Source organism: Eleutherodactylus coqui, chromosome 1 (assembly GCF_035609145.1).
Source record: "Eleutherodactylus coqui strain aEleCoq1 chromosome 1, aEleCoq1.hap1, whole genome shotgun sequence".
Lineage (NCBI taxonomy): Eukaryota > Metazoa > Chordata > Amphibia > Anura > Eleutherodactylidae > Eleutherodactylus > Eleutherodactylus coqui.
Genome location: NC_089837.1, coordinates 149,280,843 through 149,300,843, shown reverse-complemented (window position 1 = coordinate 149,300,843; position 20,001 = coordinate 149,280,843). Strand labels below are relative to the sequence as shown.

Sequence of the window (20,001 nt, the reverse complement as noted above, 5' to 3'; positions counted from 1 at the left end):
CCTTTGGAAAGGAGAATACGCCTTAAATGGAATCACGTGGTTTGGAAGATCACATTAATCTAATTCAGTCAATGTACATCAGTGCATCATTATGGCCACTGGGCCTATTTGTCAGTATCAATAACTTTTCTTTCTATTTAAATCCTTAGTAAATGGAATAATAAATCATTTGTACATCTAATGCCTCTGTCACAATCCTTGCGTCATTTTTTTTCTTTGGCATCAGTGGTTTGTCTTGTTGACTGGTTGCTTAAGAAATCCAGTTGAGCAAGTCAGTTAGATAAATAAAATAAATATTCAGGACACTGACCTATTCTGCATATCAGCATTGCATCCTCATAATCATTTACCTTTTATTTGTAGTTCTCTAACAAAAAGGTCAAGGAGAAAAGCAAGGGTCCATAATTAAAGACTATATAATACAAGGCTTTTGGAGTGAAATGGTCAATCAGGCCAAGCATTTGCTTGCAGTGCTTGATCAACATGGAGCAGCTTTTTGTAGTAGCCTTACTGGTGTCACTATGTTCAGCCACAAGCCCTCCTTTTCCCAGTAAAATCCCCCTAAACTGCAATGAAACAGAATTTGAAATAGGAGTGGCAATGGACCTCATTAATGAAGAACGAGATGAGGGATTTGTGTTAAAACCAGTTCGAACTGTATCTGTCATCCAGCAGCAGGTGAGTGACTATCCTATAAACATGATATAAAAAAACATTGATTTGTATCTCATTGTCATGTTTAACTATATGGATATAAAAATACATAGTGGAAGAAGGCAAACCTGTAGCATTTTGATAAATAATACCATTACTACATTTATATAAAATAAAAGGTGCTTCCAGGATGCTTTCCTATTGTTCATTGCTGACCTATCCTCAGGTTAGGTTAGCAATATCAGACTGTAGTAGTTCAACACCAGCACCCCCGCCAATTAGCTGGTTGTTGGAGCCGCTGTACGATGGAACTAGCACAATTCCCTACACTGTGCAATGGCTCAGAATAGTACTGGAAGCTCAGCCCAATTGAGACTGAACTTGCAATGCCATTCTGGGCCTCTACATAGTTACAGAGGTGTGCTAATTTTGTCACATCGGGGCTCCGACAACCAATCAATTGATAGGGGCACCAATGTTGGACCACTAATGGTCTGATGTTGATAACCTATAATCAGAATAGGTCATCAATATATATGTATAAGCCCCATGTGGTGCAGAGTGCTAAGGCAGCAGAAATGCAGTCCAAAGCTCTCGCTCATGACCTGAAGGTTGTGAGTTCAATCCCCACATGGTTCAGGTAGCCAGCGTAAGATTGACTCAGCCTTCTATCCTTCCAAGGTCAGTAAAATAAGTACTCAGCTTGGTGAGGGGTATTACTTGTAATTACTTGAAAGCGCTATAGAATAGGCGGCCGTTATACAAATAACAAGGTATATATATATAAAGTCTTTAAAAAACATTAGGGTGCATTCACATGTTGCTGATTTGCTGTGGATTTTTGTGCAGATCTACACCCCTTTCAATTGAGTTAAATTAAAAGGGAAAACACTGTTGCAGATCCACCACTGCAAATCAGCTAAGTGTGAATGTACCCTACATATTAAATATAAACAATGTTAATATATCACATTTTGCTTGATTAGAGCACAAAACTTTGAATATGAATAATCAGCAAAGAAGAAAACTGATGTTGCGGTGCAAATTTTAAAATCCTCAGCATATCAACTTATGTTGTGGATTTCACCTTTTTCAACGTAATACAACTGGATTCTGTGGCAAATCGGCAGCAAATTCTATATGCTACAAATGTGGATTTTGCTGCAGCTTTGTGCTGTTTACACACAACAAAATGGTAATTGCATATGTACAGCGTTTTCGTACGCACTCATAAAGAACAATAGGGCTCTATCGCGCGTAATATGCGGTAAAAAAGAATATGCTGCGTTCTTTTTTACAAGCGTATTATGTGCAATGAATATACACGTGTGAGTGGATCAATGGAAATCAATGCTCTTTCATTGACTCCATTCACTGCACATTATGCACGCGCACATTGCGTGCATAATACGCAATTAAATTACGCTCATGTGAGTCCGACCTAAGGGCATAATCACATTAACTATTTTTGGACAATTTAGGGCTTATTCAGACAAGTTCACCGGTACAAAAAATATTTTCGCATGAACGAGATTGGGATATGACAAAAAGCAGGTGGATACATCCGTGCTAGAAGTTCATTTGGGTTCACAATTAGGGCCAGCTATCCTCTTTTCCCAGCGTTGTATGCAACGTAACTCCCTCCCCCTCCCTTTTTTTGGAGCTGCCATAGAAGTCTATGGCAGCTTTCTGTGTAACACGGAGAAATATAGAAGAGGACCTATATTTTCGTGGACGAAGATTTTGCGCTGAAAAAATATGTTAGTCTGAACTAATCTATCGGAGTCAAAGGCATCGCTTCGTCGCATTGTATAGGCGAGCATTTCACATGCGGATATGGCTCTGCAAATACGTTTGTCTGAATCCATCCTTATAAAACGCATATATGTGAAGCCCATGGTTTCCAATGGGCTCTTTCAGGCTACAAAACATCTGTCACGTGAAAGAGGCCTAATTGTTAAGCAAAAAAAAGGGTACGTAACGTATACGTTTTACTATAAGGAAAGTTTATGAGGTGACTTTACAAATTTACTGCATACATTAATATTTTTTTTCCCATTTAAAAAAAAAAATGTACCCACAGAATTGGTACAAAAAGTGTACCTTTTTTAGTAAAAAATATGCAACCATGTGATTTACCATTGGAAAATATTTTACAGTATGTGCAAACCAAAATGTTGAGTGAAAATAACTTCTCACGCTTGCCATAGCCATTAGATATTTTTATGCTGACCCCCATTGATTTTGGTGGGATCCATTAAAAAATAATAAAAAAAGAAACATTTTTTTTAGCTATTTCATATTTTCTTCTCTTTTTCCTTTTTTGTACAAAGTGACTACAGCAAATAGTTGCTCTTATATTTCCCTCTGGGATTAAATGGGTGACTAGGTTTATCTCCTGAATGGCAAATCTACATACAGTGATATAAAGTAATCTGGTGCTTAGAAGTCTGGGAATACTGTAATGGCAATAACATTAGTACAGTTACATAATTACTTATAGTTATATGTGCTCATTTTGCTATTTTCTAATTTCAGTCAGAGAAAGTACATGCAGGATTCATCTATTATGTGGAAATGGATGTGATAGAAACCGATCAACATGTCTTGAGTGGAAAAACATGGAAAGAGTGTACCCATGACATTCCAGCTCATGAAACTGTGAGTATTTCAACATGAGTGCCACCAACGAGCCATGTTACATGTTACATTATAGAAGAGTTAGTAATAAACACTATGTAAGAAAAAAAACAGGATGACAAATATTTAGAAAGGACTTTAAGTTTATAACTGACTAAGGTTGCATTCAGATGGGCGTGTTTATGTGCGTACATAGGTGCGCACAAAACCACGCCTCGATTAAAACCATTGGTTCCCTATGGTGTGTTCATATGTCTGTGTTTTACAGATGTGCAAACGCACGTACCTGCAAAACATAGGACATGCGTACACCATAGGTCCATGGTGCGTGTCAATATTCCCCAGTGGGGAGTCCCCTTGTCACTAGACAATGTGACAGCACAGTGCCAATGGGACTCTCCACGGGGAGTAAAGAATCCCCTGCCACAGCTGTGACAAAGGATTTCTTTATCCTCAGCTCTGACAGCTGTGGCAGAGGATTGCGATGTTCTCCCATTGCTTTCAATGGGACTGGCGCTTCTGCAGTCCCATTGAAAGCAATGGGCTACCGGCAAGCCCTGCAGTGATTTTCGGGGAAAGGCTTTAAATATAAGCCCTTCCCTGAAAATCATCCATAGAATGTGTAAAAAATGAAAAAATATATACTCATCTCTCCTCAGCTCCCAGGGCTCAGGCACGTCCAGCCTGTCCTCTCCCAGCACTGCTCTAAAGCTCTTTCAGCAGGTGGGGATTTTAAATCTCAGCCAATCACAGTCAGCACTTAGCCATTCATTGAATGACAGCTGAGTGTTGCCTGTGATTAGTCACAGCACTCACTCAATTACAGGCAGCATTTGGTCATTCATTGCTTTGAAGGCAATGGGCACAGATCTGCAAACATGCATGTTTGTGCACGTACGTGGGTGCGTGGTTTTATGCGCACCTATGTACGCATATGCTCATGTGAATGCACCCTCAAAGAGGTTTCCTGAATTAATTTTTTGTAACTTAACCCTACTGCCTCAAACAGTGCCATTGGACCCATAACATCACCAGGTCATCTGACTCCAGTGACATCCCATATACAGGTCACATGGTTGTGTAGTTAATCAGCCCAGTCTTGCATATGGGACGTCACGGATGACTTTCCATTGAGGGCAGATCAATGGCTATGGCAGTCATGTGGTAATCAAGCACATGACAACTGCACCCAAACTAAACAAACCTTGCCCGGGAGGATGGAAGCAGTGGTGAGGAAGCAGAAGACAGTGTGTGAATTATCTGTTAACCTTTTTTACATCATTCCTCTCCCACCGCCAATGTGAAAATATTGGACAACCCCTGTAACACGTTTTAGGATTAGGATTACATTTTCTTAGTCATCAACATGCATATTTGGCATTTGGGGTCATTGTGACAACAATCTGAGCAGCAATATTTACAACACTCTACACGTTCATTAATAATCCAAACCTACCTTTCTAGAAATGCATATACAAATGCCATACTTTTATGTCCTAGGTATTTGGCCACTGTAAAGGCACTGTTTTCATAGCCAGGCCATGGAGAATACTTAAACTCTTAAATTACAACTGCACCCTTGGAACAGGTAAGAGCAACATGAGAAAATGTACGGTATATATAATCTTGGGTGGACATTGGAGGATACTGGTTGTTGTACTCATTCAATGACGCTATTATTATTAGTTCCTCCTAGTGCCATTGTTAGTATGTGTCCGGACTGCCCTCTTCTAGTCACGGATATTAACTCCAATATTAAAGCAAAGGCTGATCACCTGGCTGAACAATTCAATAAAGACAGCAATGAGACACACCATTTCAAAGTGGACGATATCGAAAGAGTGAGAACACAGGTAAGATGGAGATACAATGTATGCATCCGTATACCAACTGAACCCCATAATCGCGGGTACAGTTATATGACACTTTTAGGGTATGGTCATATGTGGCGGTGGCTATTTTTACATTACTTATAATATTTTTCAGTAAATTTTAGACAAATCAGCAAGAAAAAAAAATAAAGCAAAAATCAATGCCAGAATGCCATATGTCAACATATCCTAAAAAAAGAGCTGATGTAGACACATCCATTGGGTGTTTTTTTTTAACCTTTTTTTATATAGTGCCAACATATTCTGCGGTACTTTACATTTTAAAGCGTACATGTACAAACAAAACCAGACATTACTGAGTAACAAACCTATAGTTCAGACTAAATAAATGGAACTGAGGAAACAGGGATGACACAAGAGGCAAAAGTTCTTCTTTTATACAATGGTCTAGCCATCTTTTATTAGATATGTTAGTACACATAGAGCTGTATGAACCGGTCACCAACCAGTATATGTGTTTGTACAGATGTGAAGTGCATTAGGATGCATGAAGTATGGGGAAAGCTGTGTACATTGCATTGTCAATCATTCAGACACGGTACCCATATGGACACGTATGTACATATATTTCGATGCCTACAACTATCACAGTGACTGAAAACAGAAGCAATTTCGATGATAATTAGAGATGAGCGAGCCTACTCGGTAAGGCAGTTACTCGAGCGAGGGGGGGGGGGGGAGAGATCTCTCCCTCTTCCTCCCGCTTCGCTCCCCCCGGCAAACCCCCATGCAGCCCACCTGAGCCTGCTCGGATCACTAAGCCGTTACTCGAGAAGAGCGATGCTGGCTTGAGTAACTGCCTTACCGAGTAGACTCGCTCATCTCTAATGATACTATATATGAATACTTTGGTTTTCTTCCACTGTCTTATTACCTCTATAATTTCCTCTCCAGCCTGGAGGGGAAAAGAGGAGATGACCAATATACAGTAATTACAAAACTGCATAACAGAAAAGAAACAGATTAGCATTGAGCATCCCATATAGTCTACTAAACAATGTACAGTAAACTTAGTTATAATATGCAGTGAAGAGTGATAAACAATCCTATTATGACGGCCTTGAACATAATCTTTGCATTTTTCTTTTCCACTTATTTACAGTATGTGTTTGGACAATCTTACTTGTTTCAATTCACCATAAAGGAAACTGAGTGCCTGAAGACACAACCTGATGTAAATCTTGCTGATTGCAAGTCCCTGAAAGACCATGAAGCAGTAAGTTCTAGTATGTCATATTCTGAACAGTCTTCATAAAATTGTCAGTTTATTTGATATGACAGAATACAGCGGTAAGAATTGTAAATGTGACTTTTCAAAGCACCTTTGGTGAAACCTTAGATTGTGTTTTAGGAAGAAGTGCAGGAAACTGGTTTCTACTTGGCTGTTACATGAATTCCTCTGGCTTTTAAACTTTATATGTAGTTGGCGAATTGGCGAATTGATATAGTAGTAAAAGTTTGCTGAATCTGAAGGAAGCACAGATTCTCTAAAAACATTGGCGTGCGTCAACTGAAATTTACATTATTTAAGTTGAAAGTAGAAGTATATCCCCAATTTTGAGCGTCATTGCATTGTGAAGCGCAAATCTGAGTGCAGATTAATATCACAGCCTATCTTTATAGAGGTCAGAATTCAATTTTTCCAAATACCATCCACACAGCCATAGAGCTAATGAGCTTTAAAGACGTTGTCTGGTTGTAAACTATTGATGGCCTATTCTCAGGATAGGTCATCAGTAGTAGATTGGTGGAGGTTAGTTTCCAGGCCTACTTCTCGATCAGCTGCTCACTGGACCTGTGCACTCGTGTACTGAACTGAATTTTGCAGAAAGCTCTGTTCTTGCTCTAGTGGCTGGGCTTGGTATTGTAAGTCAAGTTCTCATTGAAATGAATGGGAAGTTTGCCTGCAATTCCAAACTTGGCCACTGCAGTGGGAATGGAGATGTCTGCTTCCTGCAGAAATCAGCTCAGTGCACAACCACATTGGCCCAGCAAGCAGCTGATCAGCAAGCATTCCAAGCAACGGACGCCAACATTCTACTAATGGTAACTTATCCTGAGGATAGGCCATTAATAGTTTACAACCGGATGACCCCTTTAACCACCACTCAGGGAAGATTATGAGTTTACTGTTCTATCTTACCAACTGGATAGACAAAATAGTCCCTGTATCCTATCACAATAGACATACTTATCATACAAAAATAATCTACTGAAAACTAAAAAGATTACTACTGGTTTTGGTCATGCCAACCTATGTATGTTACAAAGCTAGGAGTTGTTGCTGAGTTTGTTAAAGCGGTTAATTCTGAGGTTGTGTTTAACCCCTTAAGTATCGAGCACCATTAATTTGCGGTGCTTGGTCCTGGGCTTTAATCCCGGCCGATAGTAAAAATATGTAGTGGGATTAAAGTTCTTGCAATTTAGGAGGAGAAGGCAGAAGGAATTTTAACCACTTCTGCCTTCTCCTTTATAGACTACATGGCGCTCAATGAGTGCTATGTAGTGAAGTGTAAAAGCAGAAATGTTACTTTCGCTTTTGGACCCGGTCATCATGTACTGGCTGCGTACCCCCTGCCAAGGCAGCACTGCAGGGTCCTAGTAGATCCAGATCAGCTCTGTTGGTGACTACTGCCACCACAAGGGGATGTTTTCCCCTGTAACTGAGCTTCATATGAAAAAGTGCCTGACGCATTCAGGTACAAAACACCCTGGTACTTAAGGGGTAAATGTCAGCTTCAAACTGTGTTTTTTCACAAAAAATGCAATTTGACTGTGCCAACATATGGCAGTCTATTTCATCATATGTTTCAGCATGGCATGTGTTGTCAAATAGTAGGTGGGTAATAACAAAGTAAAAATATATGGTAGAATCATAATGAATGCTTCGAGAACCTAAAAATCTTGTTGCAACCCCCCTAAAAAACAGATAAATGTACTATTACAAGGCATGTCTTCTGAGCTTTGTTTTCCACATTATAAACAGCAAACATAACTGGTGTGTTCTTTTCTACAGCATGTTGGCTACTGCAAAGGTAACACCTACCACACCCCTCAGCGCGAAGAAATCTTCAAAGTGACCTGTGAAATCTACGACCCAGAAGTAAGTTGCATACGTGCTTTGAATAGATAATTATAATTTGACCTCAACATATCATTAAGGACTGAAACAGACTAACGTGTTTGTGCACATTTTTGCGCATGTGAAACTCAGTGGGCTCGTTTTCATGAGTGTTTTAAGCAGAAAGCTGCAATAGAAGTCTATGGCAGGTTAAAAAAAAAATCCAGACTAAGGCCTCTTTCCCACGAGCGTATATCAGCCAACTGTTTTCAAGGCCGGATGATATATACTGCGATCTGATGCATTGGATGCCAATTAGAGATGAGCGAACACGCTCGTTTAAGGCTCGATCGAGTAGCAGTCTTATTGAGTACCTGTGTACTTGCCCTAGCAGCTGCTGAATACAACCACATACTTGGGAACTAAAAAAAAACATATATAATCATATTGCAAGTATATACCACACTTTAATTACAAGAAATTCCTTAAAGGGCAATTGTGTTAAAATCATCAAGAGATTCATAGTGATCTCTAAACTTGGGGCAATCCAATCCAAAAAGGATCCAGCATAATTAAGGGAGGAGTCAGTATCTACCAACACCCCCCATAGCATGCTGAGCCTTCAATTACAGTACCCAACAACATGATAACTGACCGCTCTTCTCGGTTACTTGAAGGGTATGGATAGGAGAGCGCTCACTGCGGAGATGTTGAAGCTGTAGTGATTCTGCAGAGTAGGCTATAGTTGAAGATCAATCTTCTCAAATAGAGCCAAGGGTTTGTAGGTGCTCCAAAGAGGTCTCATATCATGATGAGACGGCAGCTAGAGGAAACTCCATTCACGGAGTGAAGGAGACAACAATGTAGCAAGAGAAAAAGGAAAAATTCCTCAGCGCTCACACCAATATGTGCATGTAAATATAAGTGAAGAAAGGGTTGAACTTACTCGATGGAGGCGCCTACAGCCCAGGCGCCTCCCAGTCCAGGATTCGCTTATCGCACGGAGGTGACAGCCAGCAGCAGCGGAGGTATTTTCACAGCTTTTATTATATATCATATATGCAGTAGATATACACAACGCGTTTCGGCCTGGAGGCCTTTTTCAAGTGTCCACATTTTCACTTGAAAAAGGCCTCCAGGCCGAAACGCGTTGTGTATATCTACTGCATATATGATATATAATAAAAGCTGTGAAAATACCTCCGCTGCTGCTGGCTGTCACCTCCGTGCGATAAGCGAATCCTGGACTGGGAGGCGCCTGGGCTGTAGGCGCCTCCATCGAGTAAGTTCAACCCTTTCTTCACTTATATTTACATGCACATATTGGTGTGAGCGCTGAGGAATTTTTCCTTTTTCTCTTGCTTCTCGGTTACTTGCTATGCTTGAATAGTAATTGGATAGGGCGTAAGCATGGTCAGTTCATTATGTGAGATGCTGATGTCCACGCCTGTTGATCTCCACACTCGTCTATACACGAGTCACATGTTCTCCTTTAGGTGAGCGCGTCTATGTACTTGTATGGTAATGTGTTTTATGATAGGTTATCTAATGTCAAGTGGGGCGGTGATTCGTTATTGGTGTAAATGTTTGTTCTTTCCAAAAATTTATATACATACATACCCATTTTAAAGAGGTTTCAGTTTTCACATTTTGCTTCTGTTCCGTTAGCTTTCGTTTTTTGACCTGACAAACAGCGCAGTCTGTAGTGCTATTTTTCTGGCGAAAAAGTGAAAACCTAGCAGACTAAAAGCAAAGCGAAGTGTGAAAACAAAAACCCCATTGAAATAAATTGGAAAAAAATTGAAACATTTATTTCTGTTGTTCTGTCACTATGGCAGAACCAAAAACAGATATGAGCTGGATAGACTAAGGCCTTCAGCATGTGGGCGGATTTGCATTGTGAAACCTGAAGTGGGATTCCGCCTTCAGATTCAGCAGCAAATCCAGCCCATAGCATGCTATGAGAAAATGCGATTTCCTGCCAACGAGGGGAAATCAATTGCAACATCCTGCGATTTTGTGCATGCTACGCATGGACGGCTTCCATTGAAGTCAGGAGCCGCATTATCACCATAGTGACGACGCAGCGTCCTTTGTACTGTGCGTGTGCTGGCTGGCACTCCGACCAGCAAATTCACAGTAGAGCAGAAGGCTGGCGTAGCAGTAAGCTGGGGTCACCGTCCGGGCACCGGGTCGAACTCCGCTGCAGGAATCCCGCATGCGGGGTCCCACCCGCCCGTGTCCAGGCAGCCTAAGGGTAGTGTGAATGAATGCTAAATTGCCTTATTTATTTATTTATTACCTTAATGTACTTTTTTACAAACAAATGCACAATATATTTTTCATTTTCAGGATGATGACGATCACAAACGTTGTGGTCATGGACCAGATAGCCCAAAAACTAAAGAAGGGCAAGATAAATCTCATCCTGGTGAGACCGAAGTGAAACAGGAAGGTAATGCAGAGGCTGGACAAGGCGAAGCTGCACCTACCAAATGCGAGCATCACAAGCATGGGCACTGCCGACACCACAAAGGTCACAAGCATCATCGTTGTAGACATGGTCATCATCATCCTCCTCCTCACCATCATCATCACCATCATCACCATCATGATCATGATCACCACAATGACAGTCACCCTCATGATCCATCACATCCTCATCCTCACCATCACCATCACCATCACGATCATGGTCATGATCATGGTCATGATCATCACAACCATACCAAAGATGGCAGTTCTTCTGAAGAACATACCGATAAGAAGCCTTTTGAGAAAAGATCAAAAGGATCAGTTCAGATCTACTATCCATCTGGTGATCAACCCAGTGTGCCAGTTCCAACCATTGTCCGCCTACCTCCTCCACGAGAACACCCTGGAAAACGTGGAAAGTTTGGAAAGCACGATAATATTGAATTCCCAAGTGAACATTCAAAGCTGAGTACATGTCCTGGTGAACCACTGGTAGAATTACCAAAAATGATTCAAGATCTTTTATTTGTCTAATTTGGAACGCAAACACATCTACAAGAATGCAGTGCTAGCCAAATGTGAAAAAGAGCAACCATACACATTTCTAAACTAAATACCAGCATTTGTCACAATCCTATTTTCTAAAGGTTAAAACTGAATTTACACTTACATTTGTGTTTGGGTTTCATTTCAGGTTTTTGTTTTCTTGTTTCATAATGTGGGAGGGAAAATTAGATAATTACCAAAACAGATCCGTCCTATGACGGATCAGAGTTGTGGCTGGTCAAAAAGAAAAGCCTGTCTGCTGTATTCAGGATGGATTGGAGCGGGGAGAGTTTAGTAGAGCGAAGACCAGTAATTAGCTGAGAATGGATATGGGCAACAACAACTAAAAGCATTTTTGATGCATTCACGGTAAGAAAAGGGCAGAGATGTTTTTGAGGTGCAGGTGACATAAGTGTGAAAGTGATTAAATATATTGATTGAAGGAAAGACCGGAGTCAAATATGACCCTAAGACAGCGGCATTCTGATACCACAAAAATTGGAAATATTAGGCTTAGGTCGATTATTAGGGTTTAGTATATTCCTTAATTAGGTCAAGAACATGAATGTAAGGTCTGTTTCAGACAAGCGTTTTTCAAATCCATATTTGTTCCACCATGTTATGTGGACTGTAGTAGGGAGATTATGAAATTCTGTTAACCTATTAACACACATTTTTGAAAAATGCAGCATGCACTACTTTCATCAATTTTACAGATGTGACACGCCCATTAAAGTCTAAGGAAAGTTATTGAAATGCAGATTCATCCATAGCCCATCATTAGTTCATTAGTATTTGTATTCATTGGTATTATTTTCTATTGGACAGAAGAAAAAAAATTGATTTTGCCCAAGGCAGGAATAAAACCAATGAATATAAATACAGATAGAAATACAGCAACATGACTGTATGTAATGGGTGGAGTTCACAAGCAGTGTTTTCTCTCATCCCACTTCTCGTAGTGCTAATGACTAGCAGCTAATTAATCCTGAATGTACCTAATTCTGACTTGCTGATCGTGAGTGTTGTGGCATACCTAGCCGGTTTCAGCGGTGCCCCAGCACCCTGGTTGCAAATCACTGATTTATACAGTGTGAGGAGGGTAAGAGAAGCCAGTCAGTAGAACCAGTGTGAGAGGAGGAAGAAGGGTGATCTGCAAAACGTATCTCACACAGCCCTGATAATACCCATGCAACTGTACTTGAGCATAATAAAGGGTTAACTTTTTGTCCGGGGAGGGTTTGTTGTGCTTACTGAACACAGGAGAGAGAGAGAACAGAGACACTGTCTGCTCTGCAGATGTTTACCTTGTGTGCTGAAGGTAGGGACACAGCAATTACATATAAGTAAAGGCAGGATGAACTGAGCATGCTCGACCAGTGCGGAGAACTACTGGAGGACATTTCCAAGAGCAACCAAAAGTAAACAGGAAAAAGGGATGGAATGTTTAGGGGTTTTTCAAAAATGGCTGTACTCGCAAAGTTTACTGATTTCATATATAAAACACACTGAGCTACCAATGTGATCTTGAGAATACTCCTATCATGTAATTTTAGGCTTAGGTCTTAGGCACATAGAAGAGCCAGTATGCACAGACCCTGTATGGTAGCACCTAGAGTTTAAAGCATTCTATAGTACAGAGTTGCAGGCACTTTATATCTTGCCATATGGTGCCTATCTACATCAACATATAATGGAGATGTTCTCCCCTAGACTGTCATTAAAAAAACATTCTATACTCACCTATTTCTTGCAGGCAGTCTACTTACCTCATTTTCTCCCCGCTGATCTTCTCCTGTCTCCTGCAGTCCCCCTGTGTCACCTCACCTCCAGCTGGCTGATTCTTCTGTTTCCAGTGATGTTACGTACATTTACAGGCAGTCTTCTTCCTGCTTGGCAGGGAGTGCCGAGCTATTGCAGTGACTGCACATGACAGCTGTCTCTGCAATAAATCCCCGTTCTTTGATAGCCAGTGAGCGCTATGTCACAGGGACGTGACCTTGACTGACCTGCAGGAACAAGAATGCAAGTAATGCAGGTTTCATAACAAGCCAGGCCAGCTGGAGGTTAGGTGACCCAGGGGACTGGAGAAGATCAGTGAGGAGAAGATGCTGTAAGGAGTCTGCTTGGGGAGGAATAGGTGAGGTATAGTTTTTTTTTAATGACAACACCCCTTTAATGGTTCTTTAATGAATCATTAATGGTAACGTTTTACAACGACATTGGAAAAACCCCAAGCCATGGAAGGTTTTAAAACATACAAACAAGCAGTTCTGCAAGTAAAATCTGTTCTTCTCTCTGCTAATCAGGCCTATTTCTTCACTTATTTGTTCTTTTTTCTAAAACCTAAAATTATTATTTAACTTTTTGAACTACCTATTACTCTATTCTGGTGCCTCTATCCACATTTCTCATCTCAGCTGAGAACTTTGCCACATATTTCAAACATTCTCGAAAACATTTGAGAAAGTTTCAATGTACACACCCCACAAACCGTCTACACCACTGCTCGGTGCTCTTACCCCATATCCTGCTTCACCAAAATTACTGATGGAAAGCTTTCCACCCTACTCTAAAATCACCTCCCTATCTGTGAAATATCCCATTTAATCCCCAACTCTTCTAAGTGGGTCATTTCTGTTGGTGGCCCTTGACCCTTATTACGGGTCCCACTTTAGCATAGCACAGTGACTAACAGGAGATTCAAAGCTAAATAATGTACAGCGTTTGGCAGCTACAGAGTCACTTAAAGGCACAGAGCTTGGTGGTTAGCACTTACAACAGAACAATCTCTCAAGATGGCACACAGTCCATTGGTTAAGTCACTCTTAGATGGAACTCAGTGTACTGGTTACAGTCTCTGTTAAAGTGACCCACTGGGACCGGACAAACAAAGATAGCCACACCGCCACACTGTGCATTAGTAGTCTAAGACACTACATGCTCTTCTGACTGGCCAGCACTACTCATGTGGCAGCACTGGTTAATCGGAGTAGCATGAAGTGTCTTAGACTAATGATTAGAGATGAGCGAGCATATTCGCTAAGGGCAATTGCTCGAGCGAGCATTGCCCTTAGCGAGTAACTGCCTGCTCGAGAGACAAGGTTCGGGTGCCGGCACGGGGGAGCGGTGAGTAGCGGCAGTTAGCAGAAGGGAGCGGGGGGGGGGGGGGGGGGGAGAGAGGGAGAGAGAGATCTCCCCTCCGTTCCTCCCTGCTCTCCCCCGCAGCTCCCTGAACGCCGCCGGCACCCGAACCTTGTCTCTCGAGCGGGCAGGTACTCGCAAAGGGCAATGCTCGCTTGAGCAATTGCCCTTAGCGAGTATGCTCGCTCATCACTACTAATGATACATACTAATACACAGTGTACATTAGGTAGTCAGAGAAGCTTGTGCGGACATCTTTGTTTGCCCAGGCCTGGGGGTCGCTTTAATTTCACAGCGCTTGAACAACGCACATGGCGCCAGGGGTTGCATCTCCACAGTCCCCAGTTATCAAAGGATTGTTTCCCAGGGCTTTACTAAGCCCACAGTACAGTCTCTCTATCCAGGTAGAGGTGCGAAACTGCCCCAATTCTCCAGAGGCACTTCTGCTATAGTGTTCTCCTCAGGCCCAGCACTCACAAGCAGTCTCAGTCAAAATGTATCTAGACATCAGGGTGATGAGTTACAACCTAAAAGGAATCATAGGAGCAAGGAATTGTAGCGCAACTCACTGGCTTGACCCAACTCCACATCTTACAGACCAGGCCAGATGATACTTGCAACTTTCAGACACACCTAACATTTGTTATATACTCCACTTCTAAGTACATCACAACTTTTCAGAGGCATGTCAAGCAGCTCCAATTATAGCACTTGCTGCGGTGCTACACTCCAGCGTCTGTACCTGTGACCAGAGAACTCCAGAACTGATGCTGCCTACCTGTAGATAGGGTGGACAATAGGAAAAGGGTGGGGACAATCTGAGGTGCTGACTGGATTTGTCAATGTGTAAGTGTATACACAGGTTGCGGCACCCTCCCTGAGCAGTGGAGTTATTCTGACTCAATAACATGGCTGCAAGTGTATCGGTTGAGGTAACTGCTTTTATAGTTATGGACCAGTACTCACAGCAGATATATGTTGTCAGACAGCATCCAACTCGACTGCAGAGGCATGTGAGAAGATTCCAGGGTTTATTCAGGTAGAAATCTTGTAGAATGCATATTCAGCAGTAGGTAAAAAGAATGATGCTGAGCCAAGGTACAGAGTAGAGACTTAACATATATGCTATAAACGGGAAACTCCCTCACTGAAGGAAAAGGAGGAGTTATGCAACACAGGGGGTACAGAGAACCAGAAGGGACAAACTAAAAAGGCAAACACTTGCAGATACAGTACAGCTTATACATGTCAATGAATAGAGTCAGTTAGTTAGACATGACACTCCCCATCTGAAATCTTTAGATTTCACTGAATACTATTTTGACATAATGTCCTTCAAAGTCCAGAAATTCTTGTTAAACCTAAAAAACAAGGGAAACAAATGGAACAGCAATAATAAATGAACATACCAACTGTTGTGGTGAAAGTAATCCACAGGTGGACTTCTTCAGGTTCTCTCAGTTGCAATCCGCGGTGATTTGCTCCCCGCCATGAGCTGTGTAAGATAATCGTAGCTTCCTTAGGTGACTTCCTTCCTTGGAAGAAAAAGCACTAGTTCAAATTCAGCGACTGTAGGGTGTACCTGTTACGATCGTGTGGGCAAACTAAGCACGGGGCCCACACGATCGTACCCAAAAAGGGACTGGAAGGGATGCACGCACACAGTTTGCACACAGGTTTCTGGCAAACTGACCCTGTTCTACCGGGGAGGTTGACCTGGCCCTACCTAAGCGGGGACATTGCCCCAATAAGGGCAGCCCAGCGGTCTTCTGATCTCGGCCCTAGCTGATCCTAGGAGCCACGCACCAGAACAGGATATATACACATGCCACATGACAGGGACTGTACAACAGGACACATAGAGCCTGAATACACAGCATACAGCAGCCACAATGCAAACACTAATAGCAGATGATAATCTGAATATAAATACCAGGTATTAGTTGACATTTTGTGCAAAACATGAAAGCTAGCAGGCCACTTCACGGCTCCTGGTTATACTGTTAGTCCCTACACTAACCAGGAGTCCAGCAGAACCGGACAGTTCACATAGCACGCTGCAACAGGACAGGACACAGATCACAGGTCATACAGCAAGCTAACACAAAACTGACAGAATATAAACATACAAACGGACATGAACCAGCAAGACACAGATCACACAGCAAGCTTGCAACAGACAGGGATTCATGACTGGTCACCCTGAACACCAGACAGAGACTGACCAGGAGCTGGGTTTATATGTGAGCACAGACCCAGGAGATTGGCTAGCAGGAAGTACCACACCCAGCCAGCTTAATCAATTAACCCTGTGAGGGATTGTGCTGCTGGGAAGCTTAGAACTACAGATCCCAGCAGCACACGTAACAGTACCTTACACATATGCCAACCACCACACTCTGATAATGCGTTCTTTGCAAAACACTGGGCAATGTGAATTAGTCTGCCAATGGCTCGCACAAGAGATCTCCATGTCGAGAAACGCTCAAAGCGATATGACTTTAGCTTCACCTTAGAAGTTATGGAAGTGTAAAGTGTAGAACTTAGGGCTCTGATTTCTTTGTCAGACGCAGGGTCCACCAGATCATAGATGGCATTGGTAGGTAACAAACAAGGATCTTGGTATAGAAATCTTGGAGGTGAAGACCATATGTGGTCTAGCAGGTTTGAAGTTGGTGCGGGTCTTGTTCCCCGGTCGCCTGGGTTAAGTTTTGTGGGGATGTAATGCCACTGGTCCGGGGTGAAGAAACTTCTGATTCGTTCCACTCGGTGGCCAACATACACGTAGAATTGCTTTGTTTGGCTGTGTATATAACCAAGAACAACCTTACTGTCTGTGTAGAAGGTGAATGAATCAAATGCAACAGCCATTTCATCTCTTTATAACTGCGGCAATCTCTACTGCTAGCACGGCTGCACAGAGTTCGAGTCTTGGTATGGTATGTGCAGGTTTTGGGGTTAGTTTGGCCTTACCTAGTACAAATCCACAGTGTAGCTCATTGTTGGTTCCTGAGACCTCCTGAGAGGCCACTGTGGCTATGGCTTCCATTGATGCATCAGAGAAGATGTGTATTTCCCTTTTGATGGCAGCTGAAAGAGAACTGGGAGCATAACAGCGCGGTACTTGGAGTAGTTCTAATACTTTCAAGGACCTTTTCCATTTTTCCCACCTTTGTTATGTCTCGACGGAGCATCCCAATCCATATTCTTAGTAGTAAGCTGTCTCAGAAGTATCTTGCCCTGAATAGTGATGGGGGCTATGAACCCGAGAGGATCATAAAAACTGTTCACGACCGATAAAACTCCACGCTAGGTGAAAGGTTTGTCGCAAGCTAACACTTGAAATATAAATGTATCTTGTTCGATATTCCACAGCAATCCTAGGCGGCATTGCATAGGAAGAACTTTAGAGCTGAGGTCAAGGTCCCACAAGTTGATTGCATGACCGTCAGATGGAAAGGCCTTCGTTACTTCCTTGCTGTTGGAGGTAATCTTGTGAATCCTAAGGTTCGTGACAGACAGCATTTCCTTGGTTCTGGTGAGGAGATCAATCACCTCTGCACTTGTGGGTAAGGATTTAAGTCCATCGTCTAGATAAAAGTTCTTCTCGACGAATTGACTAGCATCAGATCCGTACTCCTTCTCACCTTCTTGGGCTGTCCTTCTCAGTCCATAGATTGCTACAGCAGGTGATGGACTGTTGGTAAAGACATGCACCATCATCCAGTAATCTATGACCTCTTTGTTGACATTGTCCTTGTGCCATAGGAACCTGAGATAGTTTCTGTCATCTTCCTTAACGATGAAGCAATGGAACATCTGCTGGATGCCGGCCATAATTGCAACGGGTTCTTGTCTGAAGCGAATTAGAACGCCCATGAGGCTGTTTAGGTTAGTGCCTGTGAGGAGCAGGTTGTTGAGAGAGACACCTTCATGCTGAGTGCTGGAATCAAACACGACTTTGATTTGTTCAGCCTTGCGGGGGTGATACATGCCAAAGGATGGAAGGTACCAGCATTCTTCCCTTACTGGTGGTGCAGGTTCTGCATGGTCTATATCGAATACCTTCTGCATGAAGTCTACGAAATGTTTTTCCATTACTGGTTTTCTCTCAAGAGTGTGTTTCAAAGAGGAGAATCTTGTGGTAGCTTGCTGCCTATTGTTAGGTAGCTTTACTCTTGGAGAACGGAAGGGTAAGGGAGCTAGCCAGCTATTGGCATCATCTTGGGTGAATTCCCTTTCCATGACCTTCAGAAATTCAATGTCTTCTCTAGCAGGTGCCAACTTGTTGTCATCACTTGTTGTGTTGAATACTGTTGATCCAAGACTGTCGTCCCAGAGGAAAGTGTTTGTGCTGTCTTGTTTGTCATGATGCCACTTACTGTTGGTCAGTTTCTCCTTCACCCGATAATGATATGGGCATGGATGAAAATAAGTACTGCGACCATTTGGCAAGATGTGTGTTTTAAATGAGGAAATCTTGGTTGGCTTTTTCATCCTGTCTATACATACATTGCCTATGATGACCCATCCTAAGTCTAGGCACTGGGCAAATGGTGCATCGTGAGGTCCATTAATTTGCTGGCGTATTTTGTGTACCTTAAGAATGTCTCTAACCAGCAGAAGTAGGATCTCTGTACTCTTGTCAAGGTCTGGTATTTCGTTAGCTATAGCCCTTAGTTGGGGATGATGGAAAGCGGCCTCTGATGTAGGGATCTCTCCCCTATTGGATGGTATCTGATTACATTCAACAAGTGTGGGCAAGGCTATCTCAAGATTGCCCTTAAAAGAGGCTACTACGAGTCTGCTGGCTCTTCTCCCTGAGACCTCTGTCACTCCACTACAAGTACCCAAGGTATATGGGTAAACATCTCACTTTATGTTAAACAAATCGAAGAGTTCTGACCTTGCAAGTGATCGGTTGCTCTGGTCATTGAGGATGGTGTACACCTTCATAGTCCTTTCTGGTTGACCCTGGGGGTACACGTTGACTAGGCATATCCTTGCACAGGACAGCTCGCAAATGCCTTCTTCACAGACTTCTGTGCATGAAGAGGATACAGTGGTAGGACTTGCTTCTTGATCTGTGTTCTCACCGCCATACGTTGGTGGGGTATGGAAACTTGTAGCTGGTGCAGTACGAGGTTGAGATGGGTGAAGAGCTTGTACATGATCTTCGCAACCACACTCAATGCATTTGATGGCATTTTTACAGTCTTTAGCAACATGTTCAGTAGAAGCACAACATCTGAAACATACCCCAAACTTCTTTAGAAGCTCCTTGCGTTCTTGGATTGGTTTCTTCCTGAAGCCGATGCACTTCTTGAGGGGATGAGGCTTCTTATGGAAGGGACACAGACGATTAGGGTTTTCAACCTTTTCATCTTGATTGCTTTTGCAGCTGACTCCCTGTGAAGCTGACAAAGTAGAGGGAAAAATATCAGTCTTTTTTACTGACACCAGACTTCTGCGGCCTTTGTAGTCGGCGTGTGAGTTGTCAGACTTGGATAGATGTGGATCTGGGTTGGATTTCTCTTAGGAAAAGCTTGGGTCATTCTTGGATTCTCCAATGTTTTTGATGAACTCACA

General features: G+C 42.4%; 1 protein-coding gene across 1 annotated transcript; it reads left to right on the top strand.

Annotated features, from left to right (window-relative positions):
- The first annotated feature begins 432 nt into the window (after positions 1 to 432).
- LOC136610906 (fetuin-B-like) lies at positions 433 to 11,391 on the top strand. The gene is made up of 7 exons (XM_066590105.1): positions 433 to 678; positions 3,193 to 3,315; positions 4,795 to 4,882; positions 4,981 to 5,147; positions 6,289 to 6,402; positions 8,203 to 8,289; positions 10,600 to 11,391. The coding sequence occupies exons 1-7, from the start codon at positions 484 to 486 to the stop codon at positions 11,254 to 11,256; spliced, it is 1,431 nt and encodes a 476-aa protein (XP_066446202.1). The 5' UTR covers positions 433 to 483; the 3' UTR covers positions 11,257 to 11,391.
- The last annotated feature ends 8,610 nt before the right edge of the window (positions 11,392 to 20,001 follow it).